At 41.5% G+C, this 17,636-nt stretch overlaps 1 protein-coding gene across 1 annotated transcript in view; it reads right to left on the minus strand.

Annotated features, from left to right (window-relative positions):
* LOC132122010 (inositol polyphosphate multikinase-like) overlaps window positions 1–17,056 on the minus strand; it is a 29,047-nt gene extending 11,991 nt beyond the window's left edge. Inside the window, exons 1-4 of the mRNA XM_059531807.1 lie at window positions 16,500–17,056; window positions 8,993–9,078; window positions 3,524–3,620; window positions 3,260–3,432 (exon numbers count right to left, since the gene is read on the minus strand). Coding sequence (XP_059387790.1) covers window positions 3,260–3,432; window positions 3,524–3,620; window positions 8,993–9,078; window positions 16,500–16,656 — 513 coding nt within the window. The 5' untranslated portion in view covers window positions 16,657–17,056. The remainder of the gene's footprint in view (window positions 1–3,259; window positions 3,433–3,523; window positions 3,621–8,992; window positions 9,079–16,499) is intronic.
* Between the last annotated feature and the right edge of the window lie 580 nt (window positions 17,057–17,636).

Raw genomic sequence — 17,636 nt, forward strand, 5'->3', positions numbered from 1 at the left:
TAAAAACATCTGCAGACATCTTAAGGACAGCAGTGTTTGGGTTGTATACAGGAAGTAGTGATGATTCAAAAGAGTCAGTAAAGAGTGGAACAATCACCTCTGAACGTGTTAGGTGAGTCTTTGACACCGGCTGTCACACTTCTACCTATAGCCACACCCTAACCCCAGCAGTTCTGCTTCATATTACAAAGCATACACGACCCACATGCAATTCACAAGTTTCACAATGTCAATGTGAAAGCAGCTAACAACTAACCTATGCAGCTAACACGCATTCAAAAATAGACCTATTTTTGACCTTGTTTATATTTGCACTCTAAAAAGAACCCTTTATATCAGCCCAACTAGATGAAAGTATGTAGTGCTGCAACAACTAAAGGCATAGTGAATAGACTATACGACTTCTTCACAGTTTTGACAAATTGATTCTAGTTGCCAAAAGTCAATGCCGGTCTGTATATGTGAGTTGACAGATTTCATAGAAAAAAAAAAATCATGTAGTGTAGGATGGTCAGAGTCTGATTTTTTAGCTTCAGACTATGAATCCCATCCAGTTAGAGGATATCAAACAGGCTTGATATTTTGAGTGAGTTTTAAAATACATTATTTTCATTGTCACTAAGCTAATGTATGACAACTATGTCTTAAAAAATGTTCCATTTTACATTTTGTGTAGTGTATTCCAGCCTTAAAGGGTTAGCTCACCAAAAAAAAAAAAAAAAGTCATTAATTACTCACCCTCATGTCGTTCCAAACCCGTAAGACCTTTGTTCATCTTCAAAACAAATTAAGATATGTCTGATGCATTCCGAGAGCTCTCTGACCCTCCCATAGACAGTAGGGCTGCACGATAAATCGCATGCAACATTTAACGTGCATCTTGTCAGTAAAACTGGTTCTGTAATCAGCAGTAAATCTCCATCACCTGCGCGCTCTCACATGGAGCAGCATTTACTACACAGAGCCGTTGTTCACTGATAAGCTGCCCAAAACCACAATCATATTTTGTGCATGTTTTGCGCAGCTTGTCAGTGAACAACGGCTCTATGTAGTAAATGCTGCTCCATGTGAAAGTGCGCAGGTGATGGAGATTTACTGTTTGATTACAGAACCGGCTTTACTGACAAGATGCGCATTATCAAATGCAATTTATCATGCAGACCTAATAGACAGCAATGTAATTACCATGAACAAGGTCTAGAAACGTAGCAATGAGATTGGTAAAATAATCCATGTGACAACAGGGGTTCAACCGTAATTTAACAAAGCTATAAGTAGGGCTGGGTACCGAACTCCGATGCTTTTATGGTATCGAACGAAAAACTTCGATACTATGAGTATCGAAAAATTATTTATCTTTCGGGTGCCAAATGCCAAGCATACTTGCATGTAAGGACCTAAATTCGCTGTGATTGGATGTCCACCACCACGTGACGTGACGGGGAGGATTTCTGAAGATACTCGCAGTTACACAACACAACTGTAGTTGTTTTATCTCAAAACGTTTCCGTTTTACAATGACAAAGAGGTCTAAAGTGTGGCTACACTTTATAAAAGTGGATGCCGAGTCAGCAAAGTGCAACATATGCGATAAGAGTATTGCAACCAAAGCCGGTGTTAATGAAGCATTTGTTTGGATAAGTGTTTTGCCCTCCCTCCCTGTTTAGTTTGGTCTACTCTATTGCGTATCTTGAAACATGCCCCCTTTCACGTCGTCTAAAAAACAGAGAGAGGGAGACAGATTTATCCGGTACAGCGAATTTCTAAGCAGCAGGCCACTGTATACGTTCACTTAAAACATAACCGACTGTGTTTACCAGAATACTTGCAGAGACAATTAATTTGATATAATTGTGTGTGTATGTGTTCATTCAGAAGTTACGATACGCGAAAGATCAATTCATTCTCTGTACGCGCATTGTCTGAAATGCAGGTTGAAAAGCACGTGCTTTCAATGAGTGAGCGCAAGCTCCGATCGCGCGAATTGTTTAAAACGGTTGAATCAGCAATATTTAAAAACAAATGCAAACGATCAGCTATGATCCGTTTCACCCCTTCAAGCGAGTGAAAAACACGAAGCAAGTTAGGAATTTAACATCACTATTCACAATAGCCCATCGGACTGGAAAACAATAGCCCCGGGACGTCAGGATAGCGATTTTGCGAGCCCTGCACCTCAGATCTATCCAGTTTGTGAAACACTGGTTTCCACACTGGTTTCGTTAAACAAAATAAATTCGTATTTTAAAAGATGGAATCAAAAGAATCATCGGTTCACTAATCGGATCATGAACTTGTATTACCGAGCCTCTATTATTGAACATCTCGAATGAATAAAGACTTCAAGTTCATCTGTAAAGCACATAAAGCTATCGTTTGAGTTTATAAACTTCTATTTCATGCATGATTCGTATGGATCTGCTAACTGAATGCAAAGTGTGAGTTCTAGAAGAATGTTTGTGTCTTGATGAGCATGTATCGCTAAATGAATAGCTGCTGTTCTTTTTTTTTTTTTTTTTTCAACGGAGGATCAGTTGCCCTATTGGTTAAAATCCCCAAACTGTTTACTTAAATATTAAATTAATAAATGACATCAAAACAGGGGCGTTTGCATTATGATGTGTCCGCCCCTGAATGGCGCACCCCTATCCAAAAAGCACAACCAGTTGTATTAATAATGTTATCCTGAGTGTGAAGTGTTACCAGAATTTGTTTTAATTAAGGTGAAAAATAAAAGTTTTGTGTTTAATGTATTTGTGTTGATTTTGAAATGGATTTTAAAACATATGGTATCGAAAAAAGTATCGTTAGGAACCGGTATCGAAACTGAGGTATCGAAATCGGCACCGGATCGAAAGATTTTGAACAATACCCAGCCCTAGCTATGAGAATACAATTTGTATGCAAAGAAAACAGAAATAATGACTTCATTATAAAATTTGTCTCTGCGTCACGCTTGTGCTATTTTGGACTTAAACAACATATGTGTGTGATGCAGCTGACACAGAACATCATACACTGTTTACGTTCAGTGGGTTTAGAATGACATAAGGTTGAGCAATTAATGACAGAATTTTTATTTTTGGGTGAACTATCTCTTTAATCAACAAAAGAGGCTGGGGGGGGGGGGGGTTCTAATAATTCTAAAAAAAAGGTTTTCCTCTCAAATATTTAATATGTAAATACACACACAAACAGTATATATTTTGAATATATTTACATGTATATTTACACAATTATTTTAAAAACAAAAACATACCCTCATCCCCAGAACCAAGAAGCCGATCTCCTCCATCAGAGGGTATTTCCTGATCTGCTGTTCCCGTTTCTCCTGTGAAGCGAAGGGGTCATAGCTCTTCTGGCCGATCTTCACGTCCATGATGCATGGCTTCTGAAACCTGCGTGTCACATCCTCCAGCTTGAGGTACAGGTCTGCGGGAAAGAGTGAACAGACATGCTGACTAAACATGCTGTACAGTATATCCACCAATCTCCTCATAGCTTCATGCATCCATCTGTGTACCTGTGGGAGCATCTGGTGAGGACCACATGCCATAGTACTTGGGAAGGTGAGTTTTAAGGTCTACAAGACAGGGGTCGCAGTGGTCTTCAGCACACACCTGACAAAAACAACAAGATCACTCTGTGAATTTTTTGTATTGGAATGTAAACATCATTTAATACTGTAAATGTGCCGTCACTAACAAAACTTGGCTACATTTTGCAGACAAGAAAAGTCTAATAGTATATGCATGCAGCACAGCTCCCACAGATTCCTACATTTTTACATTTTAAAGCTTATACTTATAACATGTATATGCATGTTCAGATACTGTGATTTCCTTCTAACATTGATAATTTTTAGAGCTGAAACAACGAATCGATTTAATCGATTAAAATCGATTATTAAAATAGTTGTCAACTAATTTAGTCATCGATTCGTTGCTAAATAACTTTTATTTGCCGTAAGCGGCTCATTTCGTGCATATTTCAAATCTGCGGTGACCAAAGTGTGGCAGTAATGAGCCACCGGAGGTTTTACTCAGCCAGTACAGCAGGAGAAGTAGCGAATAGCCAATAGCTGGCCTCGTTTTATGTCACGTGCTTCCCGAACAGCGTCTATACAGCATTCAGCAGGATGTGGGATTACTTTACTTTGAGCATTCAAAAAAGAAGAGTAACCTGTAAACTCTGCACTACTGAACTGTTTAAGGGGGCGTTCACATATCGTGTCTTTTGCGCGCTCAAGTTCGTTATTTCCAACACCGCACCGCATCGAGTTAAAACATTTAAACTTTTCAGAATGCAGCAAGCTCACCGCGGGTCATGTGACAAGAACTAACCAATCAGCTTCATCCTTTCCCGTAACAATGTTAAAAGCTCAGTCAAGATGAAAGGAACAGCTGATCATAGTTGTATATGGATTTCCATTTTGAAATAAATTTAGTAGCAGAGATACTGCAAGCGATTTTTTGAGCTGCAAATCCATTTATCCTTTGCTGAAATTTCCGCGTCTTCAAGGAGAGAGCACGTCATGGTTGCTTAGCAAAGGCAGACGCCTGAGGGGCGCTTCTGCCCGAGCGCTTGGGAAAGAAGGAGAAAGCGGCGCACCTAGCGTTTTCCACGCGTTTTTAGGCGCGGTATGTGAACGGCCCCTAAGACTTTCATTTGTGCAGATTCTCCAGTACAATGTTGTTTGCAAATGTTTAGTCGTAAAAGCTGATAACATTGCTTTTTAACAGTTAACATTTAAAGCTTTACAAACATGTTCTGTGATCAGTTTGTCGTTTACCAGTTCAAAATTCAGTCGTGCAGCCTAATTATGACTGAATGAGAGAGATAAATGTTTAAAGATATTTGAAATGCACTTTTTTTTCTAAGTATTCACTGCTCTTTTTCACACAGCAGGTTTTTTGTGTGTGTCCAATTTTTTTTTCTGGACAACCTTCTGATGGATTTTACTTTAAATTGTGAGTTCCATTCAGGTTTCATGCCACTGGCACTTTATTCGAAGGATTGTTTACAATTTCACAGCAAAAGCTATAAAGCTGTTTTCCAGTAAATAATAAAATACAATGCACTGCAATTTTATTCTGTTTTATCCTTATTCTTTGTGAAAATATGTTCTGAAAGATTCCTTAATAAGCTTTGTCCGGGATGTTAAACTACTTTAGGAGCTCTAAGGACTGCCATGGTGAAAACATTTGATATCTCCTTGTGAAATTTGCTAGAGTATGGGACAGTGTTTTGATTGCAGAAGAGTTCGACAAAGGATTACTAACACAATAAAACAACTCCAGGTATATTTTTAATGAGGATATGACAATGCAGAATGGTTAAAATCTCTTAAAAATCTATGCTGAAGGATAAAGACCATTTATTAATAATTTACTTGGGGAAAAAACTAAAATATAAGCACATAAACCGATTAATCGAAAAAATAATCGACAGATTAATCGATTATCAAAATAATCGTTAGTTGCAGCCCTAGATAATTTCATCATTAACTCTTCTTTTTCTGTGTTTTCATGTTTGGTTCAGGAGATGACAAAATACTTAATTTGGTAATGGCGGAAAGTAAGATTGTCAACATGGCAACCACAAGGTGTTTTTATGATGGCTTCATTTCTGAAAATGTTTAAGGCTGCAAACTATACAAGTGTACCAAGTTTAATGCTTTTATGAAAAAGTGAACATTATTTTCACATCATCTGGGGCCGGTTGCACCAGCTAGACGTAAAAAAGCTGGGTGTAAGTCCTACGCTGGGCTTTGCAACATCCAGCTTTACGATAAATATTTACACCTGTTATACCATGTTAAGGTGCAACTACGTCTGGTGCAGAAAAGGCGCGTCCACGCGACATTCTCCCTCATCTATCGGAGACGACGTTCGCACCACAATGACTACAACTACTAATATAGAACTGAATTGCTGAAGACATCATAACAAGTGAAGCCACCGCGCCATGATTTAAATTAGTAATTATTAGTTTCATAGTTTTATGTTAGTTTAATTTCCTAACAAGTCCTCGTTTTTAAATCGGAAGTCTCTCACATTCCCATGACGGATTTAATTAAGGTTAAGTAAAATATAATAAATGTAATACAATGCTTCTCTCTAGAGTTATTTTTTTATAGCCGACTATCAAGTTTATGTACAATGAATGTCTTAAATGTGACTTTATATGACACTTTGTGTTTTACTGGTTTAAATTTACTAATATATATATATATATATATATATATATATATATATATATATATATAAATAAATAAATTTACTATATACTACATGTATATATATATATACATACACACACGTGTATGTATATATATATATATATATATATATATATATATATATATATATATATATATATATATAAATAAATTTACTATATACTACATGTATATATATACACACACACACACACACACACACATGTGTGTGTATATATTATATATATATATATATATATATATATATATATATATATATATATATATATATATATATACACGGGTGTTTTTATATCACTGTATTTCTGAAGGAAACCGACGGTCTTCAGAAAAATGGATGTCATTTTCATTTAATCTTGCATCCAATGTCTGGTAAAGCATTTTTATTTTATTTTTAGAGCGGAGCACTGCTTTGTGTACAGAGGTTACCAGGGAAACCTTGATCTACCACTCCAACAGCGACTCCTGCTGGCAGAGAATAATTTGCATATATATGCCGCCTGGGAAACGAAAAGGGTATAACTGCAGCCTGGAGATCTCCAAATAGGGGCGGGAAGTCCAAAACGGGGTGGGAGCTCCAAAATAGGGCATGGCTTCCTCCCATTGAGAGACAGACGCATGGCACGCATGCACAATTTTTCCCCCAATCCACTTCAGTGCAAACTCGGCTCCACAACTGATTCTGAAGTTTTTATTGGTTGTGTCAGTTAAAGTGTTTCCTAGCCTGCGAATTTCGTGCCCCGGGACGGCCCTGTTGCTTGGAATAAAACGATAAGAGTAAAATCTTTCCCCTCTGCTGGGACGGCTCCTGAGTGATTCCCATTTGCAGCATGAAGCAGAGGTTCACACCTGGGTCCAAACTAGAGGTCTTCACGGGTCCAAAAATTCGTGCCCGAACCTGAAAGAGACCCGTAATGTACTACACTGACCCGGACCCGTCTAATATTTCAAAAGCTGGACCCGGACCCATGTAGATCCGAGAAATGCCTACCTGGACCCGATCTGGACCAGTATATTATTTGAAATCTGGACCCGAACCCGCCGGGAAGACACAGACCCGACTGTCACATATTCCAGATTAAATTGCTATTACAAGTCAATAAACCGGTTGCGAAAAATACAGCTTTTTGTCTTACCTAATTTAAGGAGCCGTAGTCTCTCTTCCTTGTACCTGACTGCCTTTGATGCATTACAATCCTCCAACAAGAAAGTTATCCATGTTATTCCTCTCGTTATTCCAAGTCCAAGCTGAATCCACTCATTATTTCAGCTTCAAAAGTCCACTTGATGTCACAGTGACGGATGACAAATGCAACTGTGCATTCTGACTCGAGTTAATTCGCATAATAACTTTGATTGTTTGCCCTTTTGAACTATAATAACGATCGCTCGTACAATGCCATGGCCGCTGACGTTATTTGCTATCATCTGATCTCTGTGCTCTCTGCTCTGCATCGAGTCTGAATCTGACCACTAAAACTTTAAGATTAAACGGTTCATTTATAATATTCTAAAAAATGGGAGAAAATGTAAAACGCGGTTTGGCGGTCAAAGTGTCCCTCACTGGTTGCCATAGAAACATGAAATGCGCTCGAGTCTGCACATGCGTGCTAGCTGTATCAACCTAAAATGCTTTAACGCAATTTGAGCATCATAGAAAACATTCATGTGACAGTTCACCTCAGATTGTGTTGCTGATTTGAAATTATCAAATATGAGTGTGTCAAGTCTGCAAGCATTAATACCGTGCGTGCACTTGTATTAACTCTGAGTCTGCGCACTCTGCTTCTAAAAGAGATCAAGAGAGATCACTTTTTTTGGGCTCACTTTTCTTTTCCTAATTTTACAAGTTGCAAGTTACAAAAAACACAAGCAGTCTTTGATCACGGCCGTGTGTTCTCCGAGTCCGATGACTCCGATCGCACGGGTATTACACACAATGTTAAACAGACCCGGGAACCGAGGTAATAGATTCGTACCCGACCCGGACCTGGCTGATCATTTAAAACATCGACCCGTATGGGTCCCGGGTCGGGTCCTGGGTCGACGGGTCTCGGGTGCACTGTGAAGACCTCTAGTCCAAACACCACTGGCCACAAGCTTTGGCCTCTGCTCTCATGGAGAATATTTATTTATATAGCATATTTTATTGTAGATGAACTAGAAACAATGTTTAATTTATAAAGTTTTATTTTGAAATGTAAGTCAGTAACAATTGGCTGAAGCCACAGCCAATGATGAAAGTCTTTGCAAAAGAGACCCCGCCCCATTTTGGAGGTTCTGCCCAATTTTGGAGTTCACCCCCCATTTTGGAGATCTCCGGTCTGCAGTTATACCCACTTATGGGAAACACTATGGTACAAATAAATTCAGTTTCATTGCAATTTATGTTATAATGTTAGATTAAATAACAATAAAAAAAATACAAAAATACATATGCACTTATCTGTACATAGTAAATGCAGTTATTTTTAAGAAGTTGTTGACATCCTATCTAAAATGTGATTTAGCCAAAAAAATAAAAAATAAATAACGTTACCACTCTAATTTGTCTTGCAATATCTGTGCGTGCAAAGGTTCTGTGCGATCCTCTTGTTCAATATTCTCTGGGTCTTAAACCAACTCAAACTGATGTGTCAATATTGACACCATTGTAAAACTCAAGTGGAGTTGGAAAATAAGCCTATTCTCAAAAACAGTGGAGTGTTCCTTTAACCAGTCTTGAAGCCAAAACATTCCAGTAATGCTCACCATACTGTAGAACTGCATCTCTCTGGGTCCTCTTGGAGGAGGCTGCAGCTGTTTCAGGACCGTACCATCAGGATGTTGCAAGATACCTGTGATTAGAAAAAAAAAACATCCCATAATCAGTGCAAATGCCAAACAACAAGCCCACACTAACATTTTAGAAATAGGCATTGATTTATACAGATGAATAAACACTCTTATCCACTGAGTTAAGTGAAGGACTGTGAATAGGCCCTTTTGAATCTGATGTGAGGGGAAATCACAGCAGTGTGTGTAATGACATCACAGGCTGGCCTATATGCTGCTGAGAACTAGGCTGGCAGGGCTTAGAGATTACGGTCAAAGACTGTGAAGCTCTGGATTTAGGTCAGGCTCCCCCTTTTTAAAAACAACTATTTTAAAATCTATTCACATCATTGGTATACAAAAGGAAACATGACCAGGATGAATTTATGAAAACAAACATGATATACCACAAGGAATTTGCTACCACAGACACTATTTAAATAAAGCCTTTATTGAAATGAATTCCATACATCTCATTTACCTGAAGCAATTCTTCCAGTGACTCACAGTACATCTAGTTTATACATTCACACTCTATTGTCTACACCCTAAATAAACAAATACATTTTTTGGCATTGTAATAACACTATCATGACAATTAAAACATTTCCCTCTAATTGCAATGCATCTGGATGCTTTATTCAGTTTGTTTGTTATTTTATAATCCTGAATGATTATGCACATTCATAAAAAAAAAAATCACATTTACTATGAAAAAAAAAATGGATAATTCCATTAAATAATGGAATAAAATAAAAAATACAGTAATACAAATTATTCAGTCCACACCTATTTATTAAAAGAAGCATAAATTCTGACAAAAACACAAGTGTGCAATATGTATAGAAATATATATATGACTGTGTATTACAGGTTCCCTTATCGAGTCGGTCTCTCGATATTACGTATGGGGAAATCAATTTCCTCGAAATTATGAAGTCTGATTGAATAACTCTTCAGCTTGCAAATAGCCAATGGCACCCTCGCCCTCACCTGATTGGCTGACAGCCATCAATATAGGTGACGGCGGGCACCAAAAACCTCAGAATCTTTTTTCGTCGTGGATTCACGCATACAGAGCGGAAAATTGTGGAAAATTATCCCCTCTCGCGTTCCGGTGATTTTTACTCTTAAAATGTCACTTTGCCGCATGTGTGGAGGGCCCATTGATTTCCCGGACCCACACGAGCGGTGTGTGCTGTGCCTGGGTCGGGCTTACGCAGAGGCAGTATTCGAAGGATCGGGATGTCGTGCCTGTGGAGGAGCTTCCCATCAAGATCCTTCGTGCAAGACTGGCCTTTACCCATAACGGTGGCCCTGTATCTCCTGCCTCTCCCCCGTCCGCCGCCGTCGAGCCGCGAAAGGGGAGACTGCAGAGAGCTCCGTCGACGGATTCTGTCGAGGTACTGGCGTCGGCCCAACGCCCACGCCACCCTCACGTGGAAGATCCCCTCTCATACTCTGAGGCCAGTTACCGCCCTCCACTAGAAGCGCGGGAAATGGTCTCGTTTGGATATGACGAGGACGACGCCATGTCTACTAATGCCTCAGACCCGGGAGCGTGGTCCGAGGCCCCGTCTGAAGCCGCCTGGACGGTTCCTTCCTCGGTGCGGGCCGCCAGGCTGAAGCCCCACAGAGACTAGGGATGGGCGTTTTCCACAAATATCATATTCGAATATTTGAGCTCACAAAAAACGAATATTCGAATATTCGTTTATTTAAATTAAGTTTAATGAGTCAGACGTTATTTTTCAGCCACATTTGTTTTCGTCATTTTGAACAAGCTTACAATAAGCTTGAACATTACACATCGTGTTTTGTAGCTGAAAACCTTTAACAATGCGTGCAAACAAACAAAAGTACAGATTAAAAGCAAAAAAAAAAAAAAAAAAGTGAACAAAGAAAAAACAAAGCAGCCTGCAGCAATTAGGCTATTGTACAGAATGTAGCTTACACTTAACTTTTAAACTGTCAGCAAATCTTTTTTTCTTTTTTCTATTGTTTCAAATGTTCTTGTTAAGAAATACGGGCATGTAAACATGATTGGGGGAAAGTCGGCTCCTTAGTCTGTTAACAATAAGGCCGGCCGTGGAGAAAACGCGCTCTGACGACACAGACGTTGGCGGGACTCACAAATAATGGGGTGCTAAGCGAATCAGTTTTGTGAAGCGCTTCGTGTTTTGGTTTCACCACTGAATGGGATCCTCATCTGGTGGAATACATGGCTCTAGCAAGAACTGTTCCCACTCGTCTCAGCTGGACTCTCTTTAATCATCGCTGGAGAACTGGCTCAGCCTTTTCCGACGAGTGGGCATTGCATCTTCTTCATCGTGGCGACTTCATCGAGAAACCTGAGATGTTTGTGCCGAGGGTCTAGGGCAGACGCGAGAAGAGGAGTTTTAACTGCATTCTCCAAGTTAGCGGTGTTTATTCGTTGCTTGAGAGATGCTGCAACAATGTTCTTGGATCACTTTCTGTGATTCTCCACGACATATTTGAAGTACTGTAGAAGACCGCAGTTCTTTTAGGGGGCGTTCACATATCGCGTCTTTTGCATGCTCAAGTTCGTTATTTCCAATGTAGGCGCGCGGTATGCGCGCTCATAATGGAAGCGACGCGGTCCCGTTTTTTCCAGGCGCGTCCGCACAGCATCGAGTTAAAAACATCTCAACTTTCAGAATGCTACAAGCGCACCGCAGGTCATGTGACAAGAACTAAACATTCAGCTTCATCTTTTCCTGTAACAGCGTTGAAAGCTCAGCCAAGATGAAGGAACAGCTGATCATAGCTGTATATGGATTGCCATTTTGAAATAAATTTAGTAGCAGAGCTACTGAAAGCGATTTTTTTTGTGCTGCAAATCCATTTATCCTTTGCTGAAATTTCCGTCTTCATGGAGAGAACGCATCGCCTCAGGAGCGCTTCTGCCCGAGCGCTTTGGAAAGAAGGAGAAAGCGGCGCGCATAGCCTTTTCCAGACCTTATTAGGCACGATATGTGAATGGCTCCTTAATCATTCATTAATTATTTTTGCGAAATTCGAATATCATTTTTATTTATCGAATAATTAGAGCAGAACGAATATTCGAATGTTCGACTATCCGTGCACATCCCTAACAGAGACCCGCGCCCTTTTTCTCTGAGGTCCACGAGGAACTCACCCGGTCATGGCGCTCCCCTTACTCAGCCTGAGCCCATGCACAGGGGACCCAGCTGCCGACGACGGTGGAAGGGGCGGAGAAATTAGGATATGCGCGACCGCCTCCCTTCGAGGATGCTATCGTGGCCCACCTGGCATCTTCTCCCGGCTGGAAAACTGCCTCTTTGCCTTCTAGGCCATGTCGAGCTACTGCTCACATCGCCGAGAAGGCGTGCATATCGGCTGGACATGCAGCATCTGCCCTCCACACGATGGCAATCCTACAGGTCTTCCAAACTCGCTCCTGGGGTCCCTGGACGAGGGAAGCCCGGAACCAGAGTCGCTCAGGAAGCTGCGCACGGCGGCGGATCTCGCTCTCGCGGCTTCGAAGAAGGAATTGGCCGCAATATGAGCAGCCTTGTGGTCCTGCATCGCCATCTGTGGCTGACGCTGTCCGGCATGCGCGATGCCGAAAAGAGGCAGTTCCTGGATGCGCCGGTGAGCCCCACCGGTATTTTCAGGTCTTCTTCAGCGCAGCGCCCGGCGGGATATACCAGGTGCGCGTTCCCGAGCGCGGTAGAGCATCGTGAGCCAGAGCCACCGTTCCGCCAGAGGCAGCCCAGGCAGCCCGTTTTGGTACTAAACCAGCCTCTAGCAGCCAAGGGCGCCCGGCAGGCAAGAAGGAGCAGCATTCCTGATGCTCGTGCCAGGGGGAAGAGAGCGCGGGACGTGTTCGTCGGACTCGCAGCGAAGAGGGCGTGTTCCCGCTCAGAGTTCGACAACAATGTAAATGTTGTGAGAATGAAACCGCTGTGTTCGGTTTCATGCATTACATGCCTCAGCAAAAGAGCTTTCTTCCTCCCTCTACTATTACCCACTACATAAGCGAAGCCTCTCCCCCGAGAGACGCTTCGCAAAGCGGAAGCTCGGGGAAACCCGAGGAGGTGACCATGTATGTTCCCGTGCAAGAAGCCATGGACGAGTCACCTGCCATTCATATAGCGGTCAATGCTTCCCTGCTGGCTGGCGCGCAGCCCCCGCCGCAGCATGCATTAATACCCTCTGTATTGAGTCATCTGAGCGCGTGGGCGACGCTCCCCGCGGCATCTTATTGGGTGATCGACACGATAAAACGCAGCTATGAGGACCCCAGGAATTGTGATATCTCCATTATTCTGACGTTCCTACAGGAACGTCTGGATGCTGGCAGTTCCCCATCTATAGTGAAAGTGTACGTGGCCGCTATCGTCGTTTTTCGTGACTTGCTAGACGGCCATTCAGCTTTCTTCGGGGAGCTAGGCGGCTTAATCCACCCCGCCTTTGTCAGATGCCGGTCTGGGACCTGTTGTTAGTGCTTAGTGCGCTGTCTGACCCACCTTTTGAACCAGCACAGTTTAGCGACCTTAAAGTGCTCTCATTTAACGGCGCTACTGCTCGCGCTAGCTTGTGGGAAACGAATGGGAGACTTGCATGCCCTGTCAGTGAACAGTGCGTGTATGCAGTTTGGACCGGACGATTGTATGGTCAGACTTTTACCCAAACGCGGCTATTCGCCTAAAGTACTCTCAACGCCGTTCAGAGCTCAGATAATTACAATTCAAGCATTTTGCCCCGAGGAGGACAGTAATTCAGTGTCTCAGAAGTGCGCTTTGTGCCCCGTGCGTGCATATGTGAACAGAACTAGCCAGTTTCGAACTTCAGAGCAGCTTTTCGTCTGCTACGCGGGTGGCAAGAAGGGCAGCGCGCTGTCAAAGCAGAGGCTATCACACTGGATAGTGGAGGCTGTGCGACTAGCTTATGCTTCCCGGGGAACCGCCTGCCCAATCGAGGTGCACGCCCACTCCACAAGGAGTTTGGCGTCGTCATGGGGTTGGGCGAAAGGCATGTCTATTCAGGAAATTTGTTTTGCAGCGGGCTGGTCGTCTCGCAACACGTTTGTGAAATTCTATAATTTGGACATTCCCTCGTTCGCATCACATGTGCTGTCAGTGCAGGAGGAGGGAGTTGAGCAGTCATTGGACTAGGCTATGGGTACGCCTCGCCTGGCGCGTGCCCTAGCCATGGTTTCGACCAGGTCATATAGACAGCGTCAGTTATTTTAGTAATAGCTGCGGTTCAGGTATTCATTCACTATCTAATGTGGCCCCTTATTATGCCCGCATTATAAGCCGGCAGTGTATTCCCAAGCACCAACATATTGCTGCATTTTCCCCATATCACACCAGTGTTGCTTATCTGGGTGCACTGGATTATGATGGTGTAGGAGCTGATTTGGCTCTGTGCCAAGAGGTGTTTCAACCAGGTCCGGTACCCGACCTAGAGCTAATGCGCTGTAAGAACTAGTGCTTATGCTCTACTGTGGCTCAATGCGAGCTGGGCTGGACAGTATTTCCCACACGGCGGGGGTTTTATTGTTCCCCATACGTAATGTCGAGAGACCGACTCGATAAGGGAACGCTCGGTTACTCACGTAACCTTAGTTCCCTGAGAGGAGGGAACGAGACATTACATACCCTGCCGTGTGGAAAACCTTCCAGCCTCATAACTCTCGTTCAGTCGACGATTCTGAGGTTTTTGGCGCCCGCCGTCACCTATATTGATGGCTGTCAGCCACTCAGGTGAGGGCGAGGGCGCCCTTGGCTACTTGCAAGCAAAAGAGTTATTCAATCAGACTTCATAATTTCGAGGAAGTGGATTTCCCCATACGTAATGTCTCGTTCCCTCCTATCAGGGAACTAAGGTTACGTGAGTAACCGGAGATGTTTTTTACAAGTTATGGTAATACACTTAAATACTGCCGCAATGCAGAAAAAACATTAATAGTCCTAAAAATAGACAGTTATACAGAATAACATTTTGTGCGGCCCAAGCAAATGTGTGACAGGCTCTGTGAGGTTCACCCAAAAATAATATTGCAGTAATAAAGAACTACAGCAGACGCAAATGCAAGTCAAAAATTCCCTGCGTTTTACCACATTGGTCAAATTCTGTTTAAAACTGCGTTATCACTGACTCACTATATGGGTCATACATCTAGAGCTGTTTTCGCATGTCAGGAGACAAATCCAACCGAGTCAGCAACAAAACCAGCAACAAAAATCAGCCCATTCAACTTTTTCTCTTAAATCTGTAGCGCATCAAGATAATTACTAATCAGAGATCAGGGCTAGTTGTCACATGAGCTATGTCAGTAATATTTAAAGTCAACTCTAAATACACAATTACTTTTCACAGTAATTTTATATGATTGTTTCAAGCACCTAATGGGAAAAACAATTTAATTCCTCAATACCAAAATATATTTGAAAATCTAATATGAATAGCTGTTGTGTAAAAAAGCCGTACATTCAGGTAAAATTCAACAGTAAAACAAAAACAGATTGTTAACTGAAACTGTTTGTCTATTAATTTTGAATTAAATGTTAGCATCGGGGCTATTTACAAGGCAAACACAAGGTCAGCACAATGATCCATAAAATGTCAAATAAAATATAAAATACTTCCAGGTGACAAATTACAAAATATTCCACTTAAACACATTTCTGAATAAAAACGTTTTCAGACAGTATTATAACAATTACAGTCCACGGAAACTGTTGCTAGGATGAGAGTATTTACTTAATTTTCCATTATATTCGCGTTTTTATTATTATTATTAATTTATTTATTTTATTTGTGTGTGAATTTTCATAAAATTCTGCAATCACAATATTTTCTAGCCAAAAGAGCATTTTAAAAGCTACATTTCACATTTAAATGCTGTCATGTATAAAGCAGTATTTATATTTTTATTTTTACATAGGTTACATGTTAGCTTTTCATTCATAATGTTGATAATTCTTCATAATTGTTTTACGGTGTAAATTTCACTGGAAAAAAAAACTAAAAAAGTTTGTTTGATATATAAAGTAACATTTATATTTTTAATTTGACATTATTTCTAAATGGCACATTATACATTTAGTTTTCTGCTTCATAATTGCTTTACGGTTTCATTTGAACAAAAAGGCATATGAAAGGCTTTTTAAGGACAAGTCCCATTATGACATCTTACCCCATACAGTGTGACAGACAGCATGCAGTCTTGCAATCCGCCGCATCTTGTTTGTAGATAAAAACGGTAACGTAGTATTTAATGGACAGCTTTATACAGAGAACATTTAAAAGTATACGCAAATCATGTATAAAAACTGCCCCCTGAGAAATGTTCACTGAGGTAAAAATTGAGACAGCTAGCCCCGTACACAATTCTAAACGACAGAATCCTGGTTCAAATGAAAAGGAATGACATCAAATGTGTACTGACCCACTTTATCAACGCCGTACTTGTGTCCGGCCACCTGATGAGAGAGCGGCACGCAGCCGTTCAGGTGAGCGCTCTGCCCACCCTCCGGTAAACATGAGCCGCGGGTCATTAACGGACGAGCGAGCTCCAGCCTCCCCAGCGCCACAGACGAGTCCATTATGATGCTGAGCTGACACTCACACCGAATACTTCACTGCAGTGGCTCGTTATTTCTCTGAACTATTGTCCTCCACGCAAGAATTCACATATTGAACGCACGCCCTCGACGCGTCATACTGATGTGTGTGACCGATCGCGTGCCATCAGTCACGGCGCCCACGCTCGCGACCATATAACGAGCGTTTCACCTGGGCCACATCCCACTTCCTGACTTCAGAGATGTTTACACTCCTCCCGCGGTAATTGGTATGAGATGGTAGATAAGGAACGAGTGGAGCACAAAGATCGACGCGATATTCTGGCGGAGTGAATCATATCGCACGCAACCTCGCAGTAGTACGAACGCTTCGCTGTTTGTTTCCGCCCCGAGAGACACACTGCGTGTGACGTCACGACGCACAGCGAGCGGAAACGTCACGGAATACGTCGAGCTATATTATTAATATTATTATAATTTCTCATGTAAGGTCTACATTGGGAATCATTTCCTAAATGTGAAAAGCTTAGGAGCAAAAACATGAACTCTTAACAGTAAAAATGTTTCTATGAATGGCAGGCTCGCTTCTAAATACTTCCGGGTAAATGTAATCTACAGATACGATAAAAGTCTGTTTATGTTACTGAACGTTCAGTTACTGTGACTTATGGGAACGCTGATAAAAACCAACTACTAAACAAACCTCGAGATGGAAAATGTTTTACATAATGATATGATGCGTGTTCTCAGACTACTGAGCAATTAAGAAAATCCCTCAGGCATAATTTGTGTCATCCTACTGGGAATATCGTTGTAATTATGGATATATCACGAACTGTTTACAAACTTTTGTCTTTTGTTTGCGGTTTAGGTTCTAATTGACACAGAAAATGTTTCAGAAAGCAACAGAACAAATTAAAACCTTTGATTAGGAAGGAATTAGCTGAATTAGCCTGAAATCAGATACACTTGCAAGACTGCATTGGATCTAGTGGAATCAA

The sequence above is a fragment of the Carassius carassius genome, chromosome 40 (genome assembly GCF_963082965.1).
Source record: "Carassius carassius chromosome 40, fCarCar2.1, whole genome shotgun sequence".
NCBI classification, from domain to species: Eukaryota; Metazoa; Chordata; class Actinopteri; order Cypriniformes; family Cyprinidae; genus Carassius; species Carassius carassius.